This window comes from Xenopus tropicalis, chromosome 7, assembly GCF_000004195.4.
Source record: "Xenopus tropicalis strain Nigerian chromosome 7, UCB_Xtro_10.0, whole genome shotgun sequence".
NCBI lineage: Eukaryota > Metazoa > Chordata > Amphibia > Anura > Pipidae > Xenopus > Xenopus tropicalis.
This window is the reverse complement of record NC_030683.2, coordinates 26,895,894-26,916,304: the sequence shown is the minus strand read 5'-3', so window position 1 is coordinate 26,916,304 and position 20,411 is coordinate 26,895,894. Positions and strand designations below refer to the sequence as shown.

The 20,411-nt window shown below is 40.0% G+C and overlaps 1 protein-coding gene and 1 long non-coding RNA gene across 2 annotated transcripts; one reads left to right on the top strand and one right to left on the bottom strand.

Moving 5' to 3' along the window:
* Positions 1-940: 940 nt before the first annotated feature.
* On the bottom strand, positions 941-2,986 carry LOC116412423. Its single transcript, XR_004223686.1, has 4 exons — positions 2,843-2,986; positions 2,651-2,745; positions 1,734-1,814; positions 941-1,196 (listed from the first exon to the last, which is right to left on the bottom strand). It is a non-coding gene; the product is annotated as an uncharacterized LOC116412423 (long non-coding RNA).
* A 7,484-nt stretch (positions 2,987-10,470) lies between these two features.
* On the top strand, positions 10,471-12,396 carry ventx2.1 (VENT homeobox 2, gene 1). The gene is made up of 3 exons (NM_203531.1): positions 10,471-10,915; positions 11,261-11,517; positions 11,820-12,396. Exons 1-3 carry the CDS (start codon positions 10,477-10,479, stop codon positions 12,123-12,125), a joined length of 1,002 nt encoding a protein of 333 aa, NP_988862.1. The 5' UTR covers positions 10,471-10,476; the 3' UTR covers positions 12,126-12,396.
* Positions 12,397-20,411: the final 8,015 nt, after the last annotated feature.

Sequence of the window (20,411 nt, the reverse complement as noted above, 5' to 3'; positions counted from 1 at the left end):
GTGTTTATATAGAACCAGCAAGTTATGCAGAACTTTACATTCATTTATAAGGATCAAGGGTTTAACAAACAAAGGTTACAGAGGAAAGTAGGACCAGAGGGCCTTACTCACAAGAGCTTACAATCTAAAGCGTTTTGGTACATATGAAACACGAGGAATATAAAAACTATTTGTGATCATAAAACAAACTGCAATTGCCCCAGTCCGGATAAACTAGGAAAGCTTTAAGCTGATTGTATAAACTTTATAGGTCAAAATAAAACTTTTGTATTTTAACTACAGATATGGGGCCTGTTATCCAGAATGTTCAGGAACTGGAGTCTTCTGGATAACGGGGTCTTTCTGTAATTTGGATCTCCATACTTTTAGTCTACTTAATGATTTAAACATGAAATAAACCTAATAGTGTTGTTTTACTTCCAATAATGACTCATGATATCTTTGTTGGGATCAAAAACAAGGTATTGTTTTATATAATAAAGTCATTTTTAAAAATTACAATTTTTTAACTAAAATGGAGATGGCCTTCCTGTAATTCTGAGCTTTCTGAATAACAGGTTTTCTAGATAACAGATCCCACACCTGTAACGTAAAGGCAAACTATTTTTTTTTCTTTTATTTTTAATCTACAACATAGGGAGAATCTTCTAGCACCCAAGCACTGATTTACTAGAATTGGGTAGAGGACATAGCCCTTCATAAATAGGCAGTTCTCAAAGAATCACCTGGTAGCTAAGAATCAAGTCAAATTCAGAAAGGTTATGACTCTATTAACAAATATTTCTTCCCATATTACTAACATATAAAATTACATACATTTTAAAACTTAATAAATCAAATTTAAGAAAGCAATTATGTGAATCAAATTTGGAATTTTAATAGTATTTTCAAATTCACACATTTTCGTCATAGAGCAAATCATTGCAATGTCTCCTCCTTGACTCTCGACTCTTCTTTCTTGGTAGGAACTGATCAGACGCAGTGCAGCTCTTTCATATATTGACATGATTGGCCTCTTTGCTGAGGTGCAGGGTAAGCTTACCCTTTACTGTAAGTTTCTCAGCTCTTACTCTTATGTTGCAAACTGGGAAGTTCACTGGTGATTTTTAGACTGCAAATTCTCCATCATTATCAGATGATTTATTCTCGCATATCCAGTCATCCTTGAGTTTTTTAGGCAATATTAGGCGTAGGTGCTGTATATTAAAAATATATATATATAAATAAGAGGCCAAAAATATAATGTAATGCTAACCATGCACAAATATGATTAGAGAAGTGTGCACAAATATTTCATCTACTAATATTATTATTCTATTATTATTACTATTTTTCTATTATTATTTTTCTACTATTATTATTCTAATAGTATTACTATTATTCTCAATATAGGAGCCTCCAGAAGGTTCCGAATGGTTAAAGAGATGAGAATCCTGAGGATTAACTTTCTAATAAATATGTATTTTGTGATCTAGTGATATATTGATATTATTAAGTTGGTCATTTTTCTCATGATACTGAAAATGGAGCATTTTAGTAAATGAATTTCCTGGCACTATATCAGGGTTTTAACAAAGAGAGCATTCAAAGTAAATAGGCCTTAAAACCATTATTAAGGGGATTAAATCATATAAGAAAATGATTATATCTTATTACTGTTTAAAAAAAATACAAAGAACATGCAAAAAACCTGACATTACATGTATGAAATGGTATAATATGCTCACACTGACCTGAAGTTCTTGGGCAAATGTCATTTTGTAGCTGTACATTGCAGCCGTTATCAGCCATTCATGGACAGCAAGAAAACTGTGCTAAAATACATAAAAAGACTGCTTTGTAACATACAAAAGCCACAAGTAATGTCATAACAATGTCATCATTTATCATCAGTGCTTTAGATGGCACTTGTGTCACATGACTTATTTAAACTTGTATATTATTAACAATAATGTTCCCCTGGTGTAACATATGAAGTTGCCTTGGAGTTCCATAACCTGTATAAATGCTGTCAGTCTGCACTCATTATAGGTTGGCCTGTATATAGGCTATTATGTGTGGGGCATTTCTAGAGCTGCTTCTTTCCCTGGGCAATAATCTATATAACAGCCACAAAGGCTTCTGGTACCATTATGCCATTACAAGGGAAAGCTGCAGGTACCACAACTGCCAGTGCCATAGTGTTCAAGCATATGGATAACACTGTACTGACACAAAGGCCTCCACTAGGCCAGGGGGTACAACCTATGTACTCCAAGTTATTGCTGAATTACTGCCCCTAATCTTTAGCTATCAGGGGATGCTGTGTCTATTTGTTATAATAACAAATATAAATATTATAGCCATAATATATATATATACTGTATATAAAATAAGATCTCACAATAAAATTGTAGTCGCATATCTTCAAAAATGGGCAACTAATCTGCTTGAATACGACGACTGGAAGTTCCACAAGTTAAGGAAAAAGACATTGCTAACGCACAAAGTGATCTCTTTTCATTACTGGACTGGTTAAATAAGTACAGGATATAGAACAGAGTAGAACATAAAACCAAAAAGGATACACATTATTGTCGGCACAGTAGTGATCAGACACAAAACAAGCCGTGCCGTGATCATGTAGCGATGATCCTTCCACATTACAGACCTGTAGTACCGGATACAGTGACAGATATTGTACACGGCTTCTAATCCAAAGGCCAAGAAGGCTGCCACTAAGTGAACGGTGGTCGATATATTTGACTAAAAAATAAACACATATGTTAGTCCCCTGATCTGTCTGTGCTTTCCTATCTAAATCATTATGCACAAGAATTGGAAGCAATGTAAAGTCACTTACTGATACGTGTGTCCCTAGAAGCAATCCCAGGCTGGACAGCAATCCCAGGATTAATACAATTATGTTGCAAACCTGACTTGATTTGGGATGGGAAATCTTCTGGTATTTATACATTGAATAATATGTCAGAACATCTAGAAGAAAAATGATTTGGTTTTATGAGAACCCACCACACATACGATTTTATCCTTTCTTCTAAAAGATTTTAAATTCGAACCAAAATGTGTGTGTATACAAAGCTACAGATTAGGATAGATAGATAGATATAGATAGATAGATAGATAGAGATAGATAGATAGATAGATAGATAGATAGATAATACTAGTAGGGAAACTTACCTAGACCAGCAGTAATAGTGAATGCAATTTTTGCAAAAATTTCCTCAGGAAGATATTTCACTATTCCACTAAACAGCAAATAGAGAGGAAATAGTATTAGTTTAATTTTTGCTGCTAGCATCTTGGAATAAGGTATTCTTTTAATGCAATATATATATATATATATATATATATATAACTGACCATTCTATAACTTACTACAAGTGAACCAGCCTATTAAAGAGTAGCCATTACTCACTGTTATCACTATAGAGAATTCTGAATAGCTCTTTTTCACAAATAGACTTTATTAGACACTAAATGGGCAAAAGAATGTGGACACCCCTTTTAATAGCAGAGGAGACCCATACAGTGGGTACAAACTCCTTACTTATAGTGCCCATGCTAGAATTGAACCCCAGCACTATAAGGCAGGAGTGCTACCAGAACACCCTCTGTATGTCAGGCCTGATCATTGTCCATCCTCACTCATGCTCTTGTGGCTGAATGGAAGCAAATATTTGAGCGGCACAACAGGTGTAATGCAAGTGGGGCTGAGCCCCTGCATGTTTTTTTCAAGCAAAAACAGCAACGTTTCGGGGGCGTACCCCTTTGTCAGGATGCCCCGCTTGTATTACACCTGTTGTGCTGGTCGAATCTTTGCTGGACTGTTTTTGGGAGTGCCGACTACCTGGGCTGTGCACCATTCTGTTGAATGGAAACAAATCCCACCAACAACAAATTCATATAGAGGAGTAAAATTCATATTCAGTTTGGCCATGTAGTGTATTTCACAACCCCTCCTAGAACCTGTAAACTATCTCAGGATACTACCATCTGCAATCACGCAGTCATACTAATACATAAAGTGACACATTCCAGATATTTACAGGAATATGTCAGTTTTAACTGGAAAAAATCTCTGTGGTACTAAATTTGTGTGTGATAATGGACACCGTCCCTACCCCCTCTCCAGTGTTGAATTCTATATCTGGTATTCTGAAGGTACCCTCACATGTCCTCTAAGTAAATAGACCAGGTCCAAGTGACCTCCTTTTATGTCTGGAGAGGGGTGATTGTGAGCAGTTCGCTGCCAGCCTAACCTGATGGTGGAACTCACCTGGGCAGCAGAATGCTGGCAATCACTTTATGTGCCATTGCCCTTAGAGTCCCATGGCCTAAACCAGGGCTGTCCAACTGGAGACCTGCGGGCCAGATGCAACACTCCATAAACTTAACTACATGACATCATCATTTTAATTGAAAATGGCCTTCCAACATGCTGTATGAGATATACTGTAATTGGCCCAATCCATGTAATAAATAGAAGAGCATTGGCCTAAACAAAACAATTACATCACAAGGGATCCAGTCAGGAACATCTAAGGCTATTTCTAATAACCATTTGGTTTTACTTTGTCCAACTCTACTCTTTATGCATAGTGCACCACCTTCTTTATATACTATTAGAACAATACCACGAGTGCCCTGTTAATTTCTTCTACTTGTGGTGGCAATTAAAGCGCATTCCTTCTGGAGCATTAAAACATTATTTTGCCGAGTCCTGCGCTTAAGGGCAAATGCCCATACCTGGTGCACTCTTACCTGCCAGTTTGTGCCTGTATGTTACCCAACCACTTAGACTGTAAGCTCTACGGGGCAGGGACCTCCTTCCTACTGTGTCTCATACCACACGGCACTTATTCCCTGTATTTATACATATTTATTGTATTTATTACAACACTTGTAAGATTGTACAGCGCTGCGTACCCTTGTGATGATTTATAAATAAAGTTATACATACATACATTCCCTGGGTCACTTCCAATTTGCTTGAATGAGCACCCACCATTAGCAAACAAACAGCTAACTTCAGGTGCCAGCTAACCTGCTGCAGAAATGTATGGGAGTCAGTCTTAGCAATTAATGGCGAGTCATAGCATGTAAGGATATTAGAACTGGCCTCAGGCCTACCATTAAACCTGAATATTTTGCAAATACCCACGTACCCTCCTGGGCCCCACTCTTCTCTGCTTAATAACACCATGCAGTGCACTATATGGAGAGTTCAGGTTCTGGGAAAAGGTCTTTGGGATGACAATGAGAAGCTCTCCTGTGGGGTAAACATCAAGAGGCCTTTCCAAGCAGGAGAGACTCCTTCAAAGCTTTTCCCTAATTGAATACTAAGTAGAGATCAGAAGAACAGATTCACATCTCATCAGGATCCTGTTGAGATGTTAAATAACTGAGTAACTACAGCAGATTATCCCAGAATTGGAACCACTGGTTGTCTTTCAAGGAAAGACGTCTGGAGAATGGAGTATCATTTAGCAAGCTCTTTTGTCTCTCAAAGAAGCAAATTATCAAACCATTAGTGAAGGAGCCATGGCTAAATGATTCTGGAATAAAAGCCATCTAAACTGACAGAGTGATAGGGAAGGCTGCGGCCATCAGTGTGTGTTGCTACAAGTAGCAGTGAAGGAAACACAGTGCACACAGCCAGCAGAGAAAGTTCTATGAGTAGCCTTGTACCCACCACTTAGGGCCATGACAGATGGGGAGATTAGTAGCCTGCAACAAATGTCCCTTTTCGCGGGCGACTAATCTCCCCGAAATGGCATCACACCGGCTAGAATGTAAATCGCTGGTGGGATGGCATACACGGCCGCAAATTACATCCTAGCCGGTGGGATGGCATTTCGGAGAGATTAGTCGCCCACGCACAAGGGAGAATTGTCGTGGGTGGATAATCTCCCTGTCTGCCACGGCCATTATGCCTATACAGACGCAGTACGTTTTCAGATAATAATGGTGGAACCCGGGCCACTCTAATTAATGTCTGTGGGAAGCTATCCTATGTGGTCCTTGCATGTTAAGCATTAGAACATAATACTTAAAACTCCTTCAGGCTCATATACTATAGTAGCAAAAGTGGTAGTTCGCCTTTAATTAAACTTTTAACATGTTATAGAATGGCTAATTTTAAGCAACTTTTCAACTGGTCTTTCATTTTTATCTTTTATAGTTTTGGAATTATTAGCCTTCTTCTTCTGACTCTTTCCAGCAAATGGGGGGGGGGTCACTGACCCCATCAGCCAAAAACTATTGCTTTGTGAGGTTACAGTTTTATTGTTATTGTTACTTTATATTACATATCTTTCTATTCATCCCCTTTACTATTTATATATCAGTCACTCTCTTAAATTGCTCCCTGGTTACTAAGGTAAATAGACCCTAGCAACCAGATAACTGATGATCTTCCAAACTGAAGAGCTGCAGAACAAAAATTAATTAATTAAAAAGAACTGAAGACTCTCAGAATCATACTAAAAGTTGATGTAAAGGTGAACAACACCTTTAAACACTATGCACAGTTTTTCCCTACAATTCCAACATAATTGCACTTGTGCAAAAAGTTCCATGCACTTGAGTCAGAATCATCACCCCAGGTGTAAAACTTGCGTTTGGGGTTTAGCCCACTATTTGTTTCCAAATATATAAATATATTCAATGCACCAAATACACAAAAGGTTTATGTATACTGGGTGCAAGATGTGGATAGCATTATCAGAGTGGGGACTGTGCCGCTTCTGTTCTGCGGCATCAAAACATTAGCATTATTCTACTGACGCAAGGCTACTGCTTGTGATGAGCGTATCTGTCCCGTTTCGCCGAAAAATTCGCAAATCTTTCAAAAGATTCGCAAAACGCCGAAAATGTTGCGCGTCAAAAAAGATTGTCGTCCGCGGCTATTCTTTTGTTGCCCGCAACTATTCTTTTTTGACGCGACTATTCTTTTGAAACGGGCGACAATTTTTGGACACGCGGCAAATTTTTCTGCTGCAAATTTTTTCATCTGTTTTGCGGAACAATCCGCCAATGGCGAAACATGGAAATTCGCTGCGGATCCATGCTTGGTGAAACATTTCACCCATCACTAGCTACTGCAGATATTGACCCAACCTGTGCACAGCACACTGGCACACAACTGGAGAACATTGCAGGGCACTTGGCCACCACATGAAAGGCCTTCTTCTGCCCCTGACCTGAGGTATATGGAAGATATAGAAGATATGGCACTTTAATGCTGGTGGCTCATGGGGAGATTAGTCGCCCATGATAAACCTTTGTTACCATGGGTGACTAATCTCCCCAAAATGCCTTGCAGCCTGCAAGAATGGCATACGCAAAGTCGCCCAAAAGTGCCTGCGACATCAGAAACCAAAGCTACAAATATGTTATCCCACCAGCAATTAGTCGCCCGCGGTAGCGAAGATTTATTGCAGACGACTAATCTCCCTGTGTGCCACCAGCCTAAATGTTATGGCCCATACTCTGTATTAAATAAATCCAGGCCATGGAGATGTGCTTTAAATTCAAGGCTCCATGAGGATCCTACTGCAGAATAAACCCCTCTGTCTGTAGCGCCGAGCCACCAACAAAGGGCAGCTTTCCTCCCATTTGCATTTTGGATTATGGGTGCTAAACTCTTTGACGTTCCTAATCTAATGTCTTTGATGTAAATGTTTAGGAAAGGAAGTTGTTTGCCCCTTTCCTTTGCAGTGATAAAATCTCTGGCTCCGACGTCCTGCTGGGAAAGGTTGGTCTATTAAAGGGATATTTGCATAGGACCCTGTGTGACACGGAGACTCCAATTGCCCAAGAGTAAACACCTGTCACCAATTATATGTCTGATCAGTAAATATAATACAGTGTCAATATTTTATATTCATTCTGCCCTGAGTTGTTGACATGGGCAAATACTGGATGGTAGCCCAGCATAAATAGGTCATTATGGATACGGGAATTATCAAGGAGTTGGGGTGGGATTTAGATGACTCTCAAGATAGACTTCAAAAAGACTCCATGCAAGTGTCTGTGATACTCCGAATGGTTTCTAACAGCTTTTTTCTATTACAGACTCTTGTTCCATCAGCTGAAGCGTAAATGAGGTCTGTGTTTTACACCAGGGCCACACAGGCAGGGGTGATACTGCCATGAGGTGATGTGAGAACTTTGCTCCAGACGCCCAGGCAAAAGGCCCCTGCATGATTGATTCCCACAAAGCAGTGCTGTGCAACATATTACATGTAGTGGGCCAATTATTTCTTGTATAGCATGTTTAAGGGCCAAATTAATATAAAATGATGATGTCATAGAGTGAAGTTTAAGGGGGGCTTTAAGCAAACTGCAGCCATAAAAATCCTTTGGAGGGCCACATTCATCCCACAAGCCTCCAGTTGGACAGCTCTGCTTAAGGGCTGTAAGTAGTGACGTTAATAGCACCCACCTGTAACTGCACACATGGGCAGATTTTGGTCCACGTGATTTCATTTTAGGGGCGGCAGATATCATCCAATAATTACAGACACAGGATGGTTTGGCGCACTATAGATATTATATATAGATTCACCATGTAGAAACAGTGGTCCTGATGCATCCTTAGCTCAGGGAGCAGATTAAACCAACAACCAGAGGGGCGTCCAGGCAAAAAAGTCAAAGTACAAAAATATTTATTGAAAATTACATTAAAAGTCCATTATCTCCAGTGGCCCACCAGCCCGGGACCCTCAGCTCAGGGAGTAGATTAAACCAACAACAAGAGGGGCACTCAAGGATTTCACAAGCGCCGCAATAGTTGAAGTAAAAAACAATGTATTGAATATTACGTTAAAAGTCCAGTATCTCCAGTGGCCCATCATGCGTCAAATTATGGATTTATTGGCCAAACAGATAATAAGGGCTTCTACAATAATACAGTTCAGCCAAAAATTGACCAGATGATATGAAAGTGAGATTTATTCAATGAAATGTGAAACATATGCCTTTGCTAGTACTGGTGCTCTTCAGCCAAAAAAGCTCACTAGAGCCCACATGTTGAAAATATATATATATTATATATACAAAGTATATATAAATATATTCCACAAAGCACTACATAAAGGTTCTATTAACATATTGTAGCTGCATTCCCTATGTCTCGGGCTTGGCACCGAGACCCAAGTTGATTTGTATGCATGGCTTTGGTGGCGCATATCATTGTCCCTAGGAGACAGACAAACGCTGTTTGGAAATCCATTGTCCCTCAGCAAAACCACAACTCTATGCGTCTGACCTCTAACTGCTGTCTCCTTGAAAATTAGTTTATAGTTTCTATTTTCAAGATCCCTTTCATGCATTTAATTGGCTAGTTATGGGTTTGGAAAGCCCCATGGCAATATAGACATCATGGAGTGTATATAGTGCACAGAGTAGATATATGCATGCCATTGTATACCATTTAATAAATATTAAATAAATATATGTAAGGTGAGCAAACAAGCCATTCTTATATGGTTCATTAATCTGCACATACAGAAGCAAGATGTAGACACCAGTGCTCCAAATTATTGTTGCCCAGCCTGTACCCCTTTATTTGTTGTTTAAGTCCCAGTGCCCACAACACCTCAGCTTACCTTAACCCCCAGTATTCCCTTTACATTTTTAAACTTCCATTTACTATATTGAACGGTTGGCGGTTATTGTGGGTAAACCCTTTTTTCTGCCAATGCCGAAAATCCATTCCAGGATTCCGGGTTCTATTTAAGTGCCAAGCAATGTACTATTCCAAAGCAGCCCCTTGCAGGAATGGGTATGATACCCATAGGAATTTATGGGGGCAACTTGTGTCAATGTGTGGTTCTTTACAATGCTTTTGCCATTGCCCTTAAATGAGCTTGTGAGTTCTAAACTCCAACTATCTCCTATGGCATATATAATGCCCACCTTAGTCATACTTTAATATGCTTTTCTATAGGAGGATGATTGTTCCAGGTACACTGAATGTCACACAGTGCTAACAATCTAGAGTTTGGTGTCCAATAGACCTCTATAATGAATCAATCCTATATTGGCTTGCTTTTGAAAATAGCAAAATAGGGAATATTTTGTCCCTATAGTCAAACTCAATACTATATGAAGTTGATTATATTTAGTTTAGGGAATTAAACTTGATTTTGCTGTATAAATGTTGGCTGAGTAGGAATGAGAGGCATCCCATAGCCAGCTGAGCACAATAAAGGATGTGCATTTAATGTAAATTGGGCTACAACTGGGTGAGCCAACTAATGGCAGACATTGTGGAGCCAGCTCTTAGTGAGGGGCAGAATGTGTGAATGCAGGGACACAATCTCTTTTCTTTGAGGTAATTGATGACAATTAGGTGGTACTGATCTCTGCCTTTGATGTGTGTTTACACAACGAGGGCCTGCATTTGCATACGGGGTATAAATAGATGGGCTCTTCCTCCCTGCTCTCATTCCAACGTCTCTGCACATAATGAACACAAGGACTACTACAGGAAAGATGACCAAAGCTTTCTCTTCAGTAGAATGGCTTGCCCAAAGCAGCCGGAGATCTCACAAAGAGCAGCCCAGCAAAGGGGATCAGCGATATTCACCGTACCCAAGCCCATCCCTGCCTTCCTGGAACAGTGATGTGTCCCCTTCTTCATGGAACAGCCAGCTGTCTCCAGTTGCAGGCAGTGCCCAAGTCTCACCGTGCCCTGGGAGTGCACAATATTCCTCAGACAGTGAATTATCTCTCTATTCCAATGAAGATGAAGACTTATTCTGTGAAAAGGACCTTAATACCCCTTCTACCCCTGGGGACAATGGATTGCTACACAGGGACACAGCCACACATGAGTACTCTGGAATGGTTTCAGTGCCAGCAAATACTCCCAGAACCACTTCCAATGAAGATGCTGCTAAGTCTGGTAAGTTTCACTTAACAAATCAGTTGTATAGCTTTTGGATTATAGCTCCTAAACAAAACTTGTTGTAGTATCTTAGTACCTTAAGTTAGTTAGTGATACCATACACACAAGCATATATATGTGTGTGTGATAGGTCCCTTAAGGCTATTTTAATGGAATTCTCTTCATATATTTGTTAAACAACAAGGGAGAGAGTTTTGCCCATCATGGTGGTTTAGTTGCTAAAAGAGCCCAGCTTGATTTGTTTTCTATTGTTAGTTTATGACACCTTAGCAGATTGTCTGTGTTTGTGCCATATGTCCCACTTCCAAGGCTAATCGCTTGCCCCCTCTCTTGTTCCTCCAGGCTACAGCACTAGCACTGACTCAGGCTATGAAAGTGAAGCAAGTCGCTCCAGCTCTACAGCCCCTGAAGGAGATGCCACCGTATCCCTGAGCCCCAATGATACTTCAGATGAAGAGGGCAAGTTGGGCCGAAGGTTGCGAACAGCTTTCACCAGTGATCAGATCTCCACTCTGGAGAAGACTTTTCAGAAACACAGATACCTTGGGGCTTCTGAGAGACGGAAACTCGCAGCCAAACTCCAGCTTTCTGAAGTCCAGGTAAATTGCCTTCCTGCTCCCTCTCTGTTTACAGGTTTTAATTTTTTAAGTTGGTATTTCAGTTTCCCTGGTTTTGTAGTATCTGCCCCAATAATAACTCTTTAGTGCATGTAATTTGGCTATTTTTGCATGATACAATTTATATTGTATAGAATCTACGCTGAAGTTGTATCTTTACTGCATGATGCTGGCCATACATATAAGACTGTATATGGGTTTAGTCTGGGGTATATTTGGAGTAAATCAATTTTTGAATATAGATGTCGGCAAGAAACTTACCTATGTTTGTTCTTTCTTTATAGATTAAAACCTGGTTCCAGAACCGCAGGATGAAATACAAACGGGAAATCCAAGATGGCAGACCTGACTCATACCACCCAGCCCAGTTCTTTGGTGTGTACGGCTATTCACAGCAGCCCACTCCTGTATTCCAACATGCAGTGCAACAACCCTACCCAGGTTATAGCCCACTAATGGAAACCCTGCCTGGCACCATGCCCTATGCCATGCACCCCCCTGCCATGGACTCTCTGAATCATTTCAACTCTCCACCTTTTCAAATGTTCTACATGCCCCAACAGCACCTTGGGCAGCCTCTGGCCTACTAAGAAGGGCCTAAGATTGGCTGTTTGTTAGCTATTAGCCTGACGCCAATTCAAAGGTCTAAACCAAACCAAAGACTGGACTTTTCCATGGGCTACTATTCTCCCATAGGACATAATAAATGCACTAGAAATCGCTATTGGCGAGATGTTTACAGAATTGCTGGCTACTATTGGGCCATGTGTAATGTTATTTACATGATTTTATTCACATTGAATAATATATTGTCTATTCTATGAGTAATAACATTTATAATAAATGTAAGTAATATTTAAACTGAATCACTTATTTTTGGGGTATGGGGGTTTATTAATCTGCATACATTTCTGCATACTGCCTTGTGCATTGTTATGCGCATGAATGTGGTTCCTTCCTATTTGCACGGCCCTATTACTTATAATCCATCATGCAATGCTACAGTTACAGCACATTTTTTCTGATGCTATTGTTTCTTACTACATACACATACACAAGTGTCAGCATATCCTGCAGCACTGTGCGCAATAAATTAGTTTATACACCAAACATACAGAAAACAACCAATAACCTATAGAAGAGGTAGAGAGGGTTAACATCATGTTGCTGTTCTATACACACTATCCCACAATAACTCCATTTTCCTTTACTCTACACACAGCAGCTATTAACAATCAGCGCAACAAACTGTAGCAATAAGTGCTGATCAGTCTAATCATTAATAATACCACATGAGGCCAAATGAGCCAAGTCAGTCAGCTTGAAGGGGGGCCACATGGGACATAACTGTTCAGTTGGTCTGCTTTCCAATATGTCCTGCTTGCTAGGATCAGAAGCACAACAAATAGGATCAGTTCTGCACCGGCAGAAATGCCATAACTGTGCATAGACATGGGCCATCTCTCACTCACACCTTACAGACACATATTATTAGCACCGCTACTGTCATAGATCCACTCCATAATACTAGGGAGATGCAGAGTCACAGTAACAGTTGTGCCACTATTTTATACAGGTATAGGACCAATTATCTATAATACTTGGGACCGGGATTTTTTAGATATGTGTTTTTTTGTAAATTGGAGCACTATGGCCTAAGGAGCCTCTAATGGTGGCCATACACGTTACAATTATGGTCATTTGTAACAGGAAAGATTGTTCGGACACTCCCACTAACATTCGGAGTGGAATTGTCAGATATACAGGTAGAAACAAAAGAAATGTAGCCCTATCTGAGGATTCAGCACAAAAGGTTTGCTGGTGTTCAGGCACCTTTAAAGGTCTAATCACAATTTTCCATCTGGCCCAATCGACCAGACAACCAATATCCAAGCCTTTTGCCGATATTGGTCACCTCGTCTCCTGCCATACACGTACCCATTATCATACGAAACTAAGTGTCCTACGATAATATTGGTGAGGGTTTGGCCACCTTAAGGCTGATGCCCCACAAGGGTTGATTTGTGGCCTGTGGGAAAATGCAGACGAGAGTCAGTGCCCTACACTGGCATCAGCCTTTTTTTATTTGCCTTCCTGGGACCATTGAATCCGGCCAGATGTGTGCCTGCATCCTGGCCAACCATTTTTTTCCAAATGTTTTTCTGCAGGCCGAAAATCAGCCCTGTTTTTCCACCAATATGGATTCATACAGCTTAGTTACCCTTAAGTATACAGTAAGCTACTGTCTGACAAAAGGGAGCAAGGGATTTAAAAAAATGTAATTATTAACTTAAAATGCACTCTTTGTGAATGGCCGTCTTTACTTTACCATTGGGTTTCCACAGAAGAGATCCCATATATGAATTTATCCTACATTAACCTACTGAGGCAATAAGGCTTTCCTTTCCTTCTCTGCTAAGATGACGTAAAGCCGTTATCATTTTTCCAAAAAGCTGCCAGATTTTAATATGAAAGGCAGATGGAACATTAAAAATGATCTAAACAGTTTGAAATTTTGTAATTTATTAATTTGATTAATAAAAGCACTCCATAGTTGCAGCATTAGTGGCAAAGGGCTTGAATAGAAAGCATTGTAATCAGCAATGAAACATAATAATAAAATTAACACTGGATAAAAATCGTCTTTAATCCTCCTCCACTTTTTCTGTAGCTTTACAGGTTTGGCTAATGGCAAATGTCCAAATACCTACAATTCGTAGGTTAAATGTGATCTAATGTGGATATTTAGGCCAAAAAAACAACAGTGTCAATGGCCAATGGTAAATTGTGAACGCAATGTGTACCAGTTTGCTGTACAACCAGATCATCACAGTCACACTTACAAAAATGTAGCAGGGTATAGCCCTACTTATGGAATAGATGATTAGCCACTATCCCATCTATCTATATCTATTTCTCCTGCAGAGGATGCACCCTGGTGCCATAGACCTACAGCTGTAGTCCCATCAGTAGAAGTTCTATAACCATCAGCCTCTGCATTAGCATGAAGTGTCTCTGGAGTGGTGTAATTCACACTATCTGCCATTGTGTTGTGTTTGTCGTGGGATTCACATGGGGATGAGGGGAAACCTCTGGCAGACAGAACGGAGCCGGCATTACATTTGCAAGCCAAGGTGATAGCTCCTAATCTAGTCCCATCTCACACTTCTTACACATTAGATCTTATTGCTCCACATTATCACTCCCTTTGATGACCAATTAGATGGCAAACAACACTAAAGGGACAGATACATTTTATTGTTATTGCAGTTTGCTCCTTGTCTCTGGCCGGCAGTTGAGGGGGCAGACAGGGCATGTGTGTCTGACTGGGATAAGAGCACTGGGCAACAAGACTAACTGGTTTTATCAGCCCCTCAGCACTTTATCCAGTTAATTACATAACCATGTCGTTTGTTGTGATCCAATATAAGTGGAGCCAGTGTCCGAGGGATTTCTCAGGCCTGTAGGGTTGGGGCAGATTAGAAATTTTAGTTGAGTTGATTTACTGGTAGTGATTAAGGACAATGACAAACAGCATTGCCCATTGTCCATTGCCCAGTGCTCACATGGGGCTTATTTTGTTTGTTGTTTCTGCACCCAAATCCACCTCGTGCGCAGCTTCAAGTGGCATAAACATATTTTGTCAGCATTGTCTATAAAGGGGAATTCCACCCAACCACAACTTAAGCCTTTTGAAAAAGTAAACATAATTTTAAGCAACTTTGCAACATACATCAATAAAAAAGTGCAGCCTTTTCACAATTTTTAATGCAATAATACAGTTGGGAACAGTTTTCTAAGCCCGGACCCTTTTCTCCTGCTGATCTGACTGACTACTTTCACATTGAAAGCAGTTCATGACCCTGCCCCACCCTACATCTCTGAACTTATCTCTAGGTACCATCCAACCCGCTTGTTACACTCCTCTACTGACCTGCTCCTCAACTCCTCTCTCATTCCCTCCTCACACACTCGCATTCAAGCCTTTGCAAGGGCTGCCCTCTTCTCCTTCGCTCCCACAAACTGTCAGACTTTCTCCCAATTTCTCTGCCTTCAAGAGATCTCTAAAAACACATTTACTGTATTTAGAGAGGCTTACCCTAATCTAGTTTAGCAATACCCTGTGCCCCACCTCTCACAACTCTGGTCATGCCCATTCCCACACCTTGTGTCTCAACCTTTTCTCCTTGTAGATTGTAAGCTCTTTTGGGCAGGGCTCTCTTCACCTCTTGTATCGGTTATTGATTGCTTTATATATTACTCTGTATGTCCAATGTATGAAACCCACTTATTGTACAGCGCTGTGGAATATGTTGGCGCTTTATAAATAAATGTTAATAATAATAATACTTTGAGACTCAAAAAAAACCCATGTGTCTGTAGTCAACTGTCCTCAGCCTGCCTTCAGCCCGCATCCTCCAAACCCCAAAATTCCCTGCACACGTGATGTCAATAAGGAAAGGGACAACACAGTGCAAAGCATTGTGGGTTTTGTAGTTCCTGCATGTTGTCTGTAAGCTGTGGAGAAGTTGTACTTTTTGAAAGGAACAGATTACAGTGATTGGTATATTAAGGGTTTCTGTTTTGTGTGGGGCTCTTTAACAGAAGCTGGAGTTCTCCTTTAAGAATTACTTGAAAACCCAAGAAGCAAGCACATGTCATATGAATGTCCCCTGAAAATGTGTCATGTGTTTTTATACATTTTATACATGCTGTGTGTTTGGCAACTGCATCTTTTGCATTTTGTCCACTGCCTACCACCACCAATTTCCAATGGATGACAGTGGCAGATTGCCCATGTGCCATTACTCCTAGCCTTCTTAAATCAGTTAGCACAAATGCACTGCCCAGCTAATTGTTGTAGCTCCCATCATTCCCAGCTTTAGCCAGGTGACCCCTATGGTGTCCAATAGATAGATCAACTATTAGGGAGTTTGTTTGTTTTTTTTTTCCTTTTAAAACATTTTATAATTATTAGGGAGTTTTAACTTTGGAAAAGTTTCTTCAGCATTGTGTTTGCGGCCTACATGAATAAGTGTTCAGACTCACATTTCACACCATTGCTGCTGGCACAAATAATGCTTCTGTGCTAGTGCAGTTAACACTTGATATTTGATTGTGCCTATCCAGATGTTCCTCAGAGACAAGAAGCGGGTCAGTGAACAAGGACAGAAGTCATAGATATTTAATAATATCCTTGTTGTAAACTACAAATCAAATATGTTCTCCATATTATTGGTGAGACCTTCCCTTTGTTTTACAAAATAGATACTAAACAGCATTGGCCTATGATTAAGTGCCCTCTTTCGGCACAAAACGCGTAAGACTTTTCATGTTTGAGACGCTTTTTCTTTTTCTGTTTGGCAGTACAGTTTTTATGCAACCAAAGTTTACCAAAATTCAAAAATAACTACCTGCTTTAGGCCACTGGGAGCAACATCCAAGGGGTTGGAAGGCAACATGTTGTGAGCCACTGGTTGGGGATCGCTGGTCTACAATAAAACAACAAAACTATTACTAAGGGTGGGGGATTGATCAGTAAAATGAATTCCTATTGTGTTTTACTAAGACCATTGCACCAGTCAAACTATTCTGTCAGTTATCGGTCAAATATATTTAGCCCCAGTTAATCTATTTGCAGGCAGCCCTGCTGGAAGGAATAGAATGAATAATTAGGTGATGATCTATCTCTGAAATAGGATAAACAATATAGACAATGGATCATTGTTTATTTAGAAGTGAATTGTCTCTGAACAGAATACTTGTCAATAAAAAATGAGAAAGTATCAGCTATGATAATAGTAAATATATTACTTTAGCCGGCCAAAGATTGAGGCATGTTACTGCCCCACAATCCTAGAGTTCAATTCTTTATTTGGTGACCCATACCATGATGAACAACCTGCGCCATTCTGACCCTTTCAGATGTATGTTGCCTGATTGACTTGGAAGCAGAACTCAGTGTTTTGAATTTTCAGGCTGTGTGATGAGAAATGTATACCCATAAGGCTTATCTCAGGTACAATAAAGGAACTGAACACAATAGACACTTGCTGGTTCTGATTTCTGTGGCTTCTTTCCATGTCTGCTTTGACTCATGAGTGGTGGGTCCATATCAATGGATTAAGCTCAGGGAGAATTTTTCTATGGACCTAAGCAAATAGTGATTGCCATATGTGTAATCCTGTTCCTTTAGGACTTTTAGTTTTCATTTTTTAAATTGGACCCTAGCTAACATTGTCTTCTAACCCAATGGTTTCCCTACAAGTTCACTTTGCACCCCCCTCCTTTCAATAAAAAAAAATTGGGACCCATCTAAGTCGCATTTCTGCTGCCCCCTGTGTCCCACGCCCACAAGTCAATGGATCTGACAGCATGGTTGTTGGCAACAGATAGCAGGTGTTTTAGGTGCTTTCTGGGCCCCCTGTTCCCCCAGGCCCATCTGCTTTCCCATGGTCTGCTAATAGGTAGATACTGAAATTTTGACCACCATAAATGTGTAATTGAAAACTATGGTGGTCTTAATACCCCTGTCCCCTCATCACTGCTGCTGATGGTATAAGATGGAAAGCATCCTGGCTGATACATATGGAGTGGTTTAAATGCAGATCTCTGTGCCAAAAATGCTTTCTTCAGGAGTGGTGACATTCAGAGAACAGCAAATTAGCCTCTACTGCCAAGTTATTGTGGATAGTATTCATATTGGATTGTTGGAAATATAAACCTAGTTTGGTATTGTTATTAGACCCAATATTTGTATTCATAACCATATTCCGCTTAATCCTACCCATAGAAAAGCCCATTGGCAAAGGCCACTGAATAAACAGATTGGCATATCAATGGGGGTGGGAGCAGAGGTACAAACAGTCATCAATTTCCTTATCAGTCATATTGAAAGAAGGCTCCTATTCAGGGAAGATAATTAGGTGCTATTCTAAATGACCCAGATAACTGCTGTCTCCTATTGTCTTCACATGGCTTGTCTAAGCTCAGACAATCAAAAGTCAAACAGGATGAGGTGAGAGTTACTCATTATAATCTCCTTTGATGGTATTGCCTATTATCCAGGGCCCTGGCTCCTACCACCTTCTGGCTCCCACCCAGACTTTCCTCAAGCAGTGACGGGAAGGGCTACTTGATTCAGCCGATACTGTCCAATATTATCCCAAAACATATACTGATACTGAAAGCCACTGAGGCCTTAGAGTGTTACCTTCTAATTATACACAGGGATACAATTCCTTTCATGAAACTTTTATACACTGTCACCACAGTAACATCATTTGACCCACACTAGAGTCAGTAGTACTACATTCCTGAGGCAGTGGTAGTAATTACCCCTTATTCACATTTGCACTGAATTGGAAAAGAGATCATATGTACATGTACGGGACCTGTTATTCAGAATGCTCAGAGATCTTTCTGTAATTCGGATCGACATACTTTAAGTCTACTAAAAATCATGCAATCATTTCGTAAACCCAATAGGATTGTTTTGCCTCCAAAATAGAGTACACGTAGCTTAGTTAAGCTACAAGGTACTGTTTTATTATTACAGACAAAAGGAAATCATTTTTAAAAATATGAATTATTTCATTAAAATGGAGTCAATGGGAGATGGGCTTTCCGTAATTCTGAGTTTTCTAAATAACGGGTTTCAGTACAGGTATGGGATCTGTTATCCAGAATGCTTGGGATCTGTGGGTCTTCTGGATAAGGGATCTTTTCATAATTTGGATCTCCATACCTTAAGTCTAATAAAACATATTTTGAACATTAATTAAACCCAATAGGATTGTTTTGCATCCAATAAGGATTGATTATATCTTAGTTGGGATCAAGAACAAGGTTCGGTTTTATTATTAAAGAGAAAAATCTTTCTAAAAATAAGAATTATTTATTTAAAATGGAGTCTATGGGAGATGGCCTTTTTTGCAATTCAGAACTTTCTGGATAACGGGTTTCCAGATAACAGGTATCTGGATGAATTATACCTGTACTGTAATACATTTAATCTCAGTGTAATGTAATTACATACAATGTGTTTATAGTGCTGTAATATAATTTAGCTATCAGTTGTGGCCACACACACACTGACTTTTCAGGTATTATCAGAATCCTTACTGTGCTCAGTCGCTCACATCAACTCCAATAGAGCTGGTTACATTTTTGTTGTCATAGCAAAACACACAAACATGTAGAGAACGTGCAAACTATACTCAACATTGTAAAGAAGCAAAGCTAGAAACCGTGATGACTATATAGGTATGACTGGTGGGCCATATGGGTGGGCAGACCCATCAGGGTACCCCATGAACAGGCCAATAAGCTTCCAACTCGGTTTGGGTCTGGAGGGGACAAGTTTCCAGCTTTTATCGCTTAGCCGTATAATCTAACCAAAATACAGCATTTACCCTCAAATTCCAGCATAACTGAATAAACCATAACATTGTATGCCCACTGCCAGACAAAAGCAATGTGCCAACTCAGACAACATTTTGTATGTCATTTTTACGGGCACAAATTTTGCTCATGTCTGAACATTTATGTGAATGTGGCTCAGTGTTGGAGTTAATATACTTTGCAATGTCTCTTGGAAGACCAGTGTCTCTATGGATCAGCAGGGAAGGTACAGTAAATGGAGCCAGCACTCACTGGGTTTCCCACCTCTCTTTCTTTCCCTTGTTTACAGTAGCCGCTGCTCTATTGTCATGTTCTTGCCTGAATTCATTGTAAGTGCAAGGCTCCCAAGTAGCCTGTTATTTGTAAAGGCGTCAGTAGAAAGTTAATGAGGTGTGAAATCTCCTCTGCTGGCACTTTGATCTGCACCCATCTCATTAGGGTGGCTGCGCTCTCTCGGCACCAAGCTCTTTCAA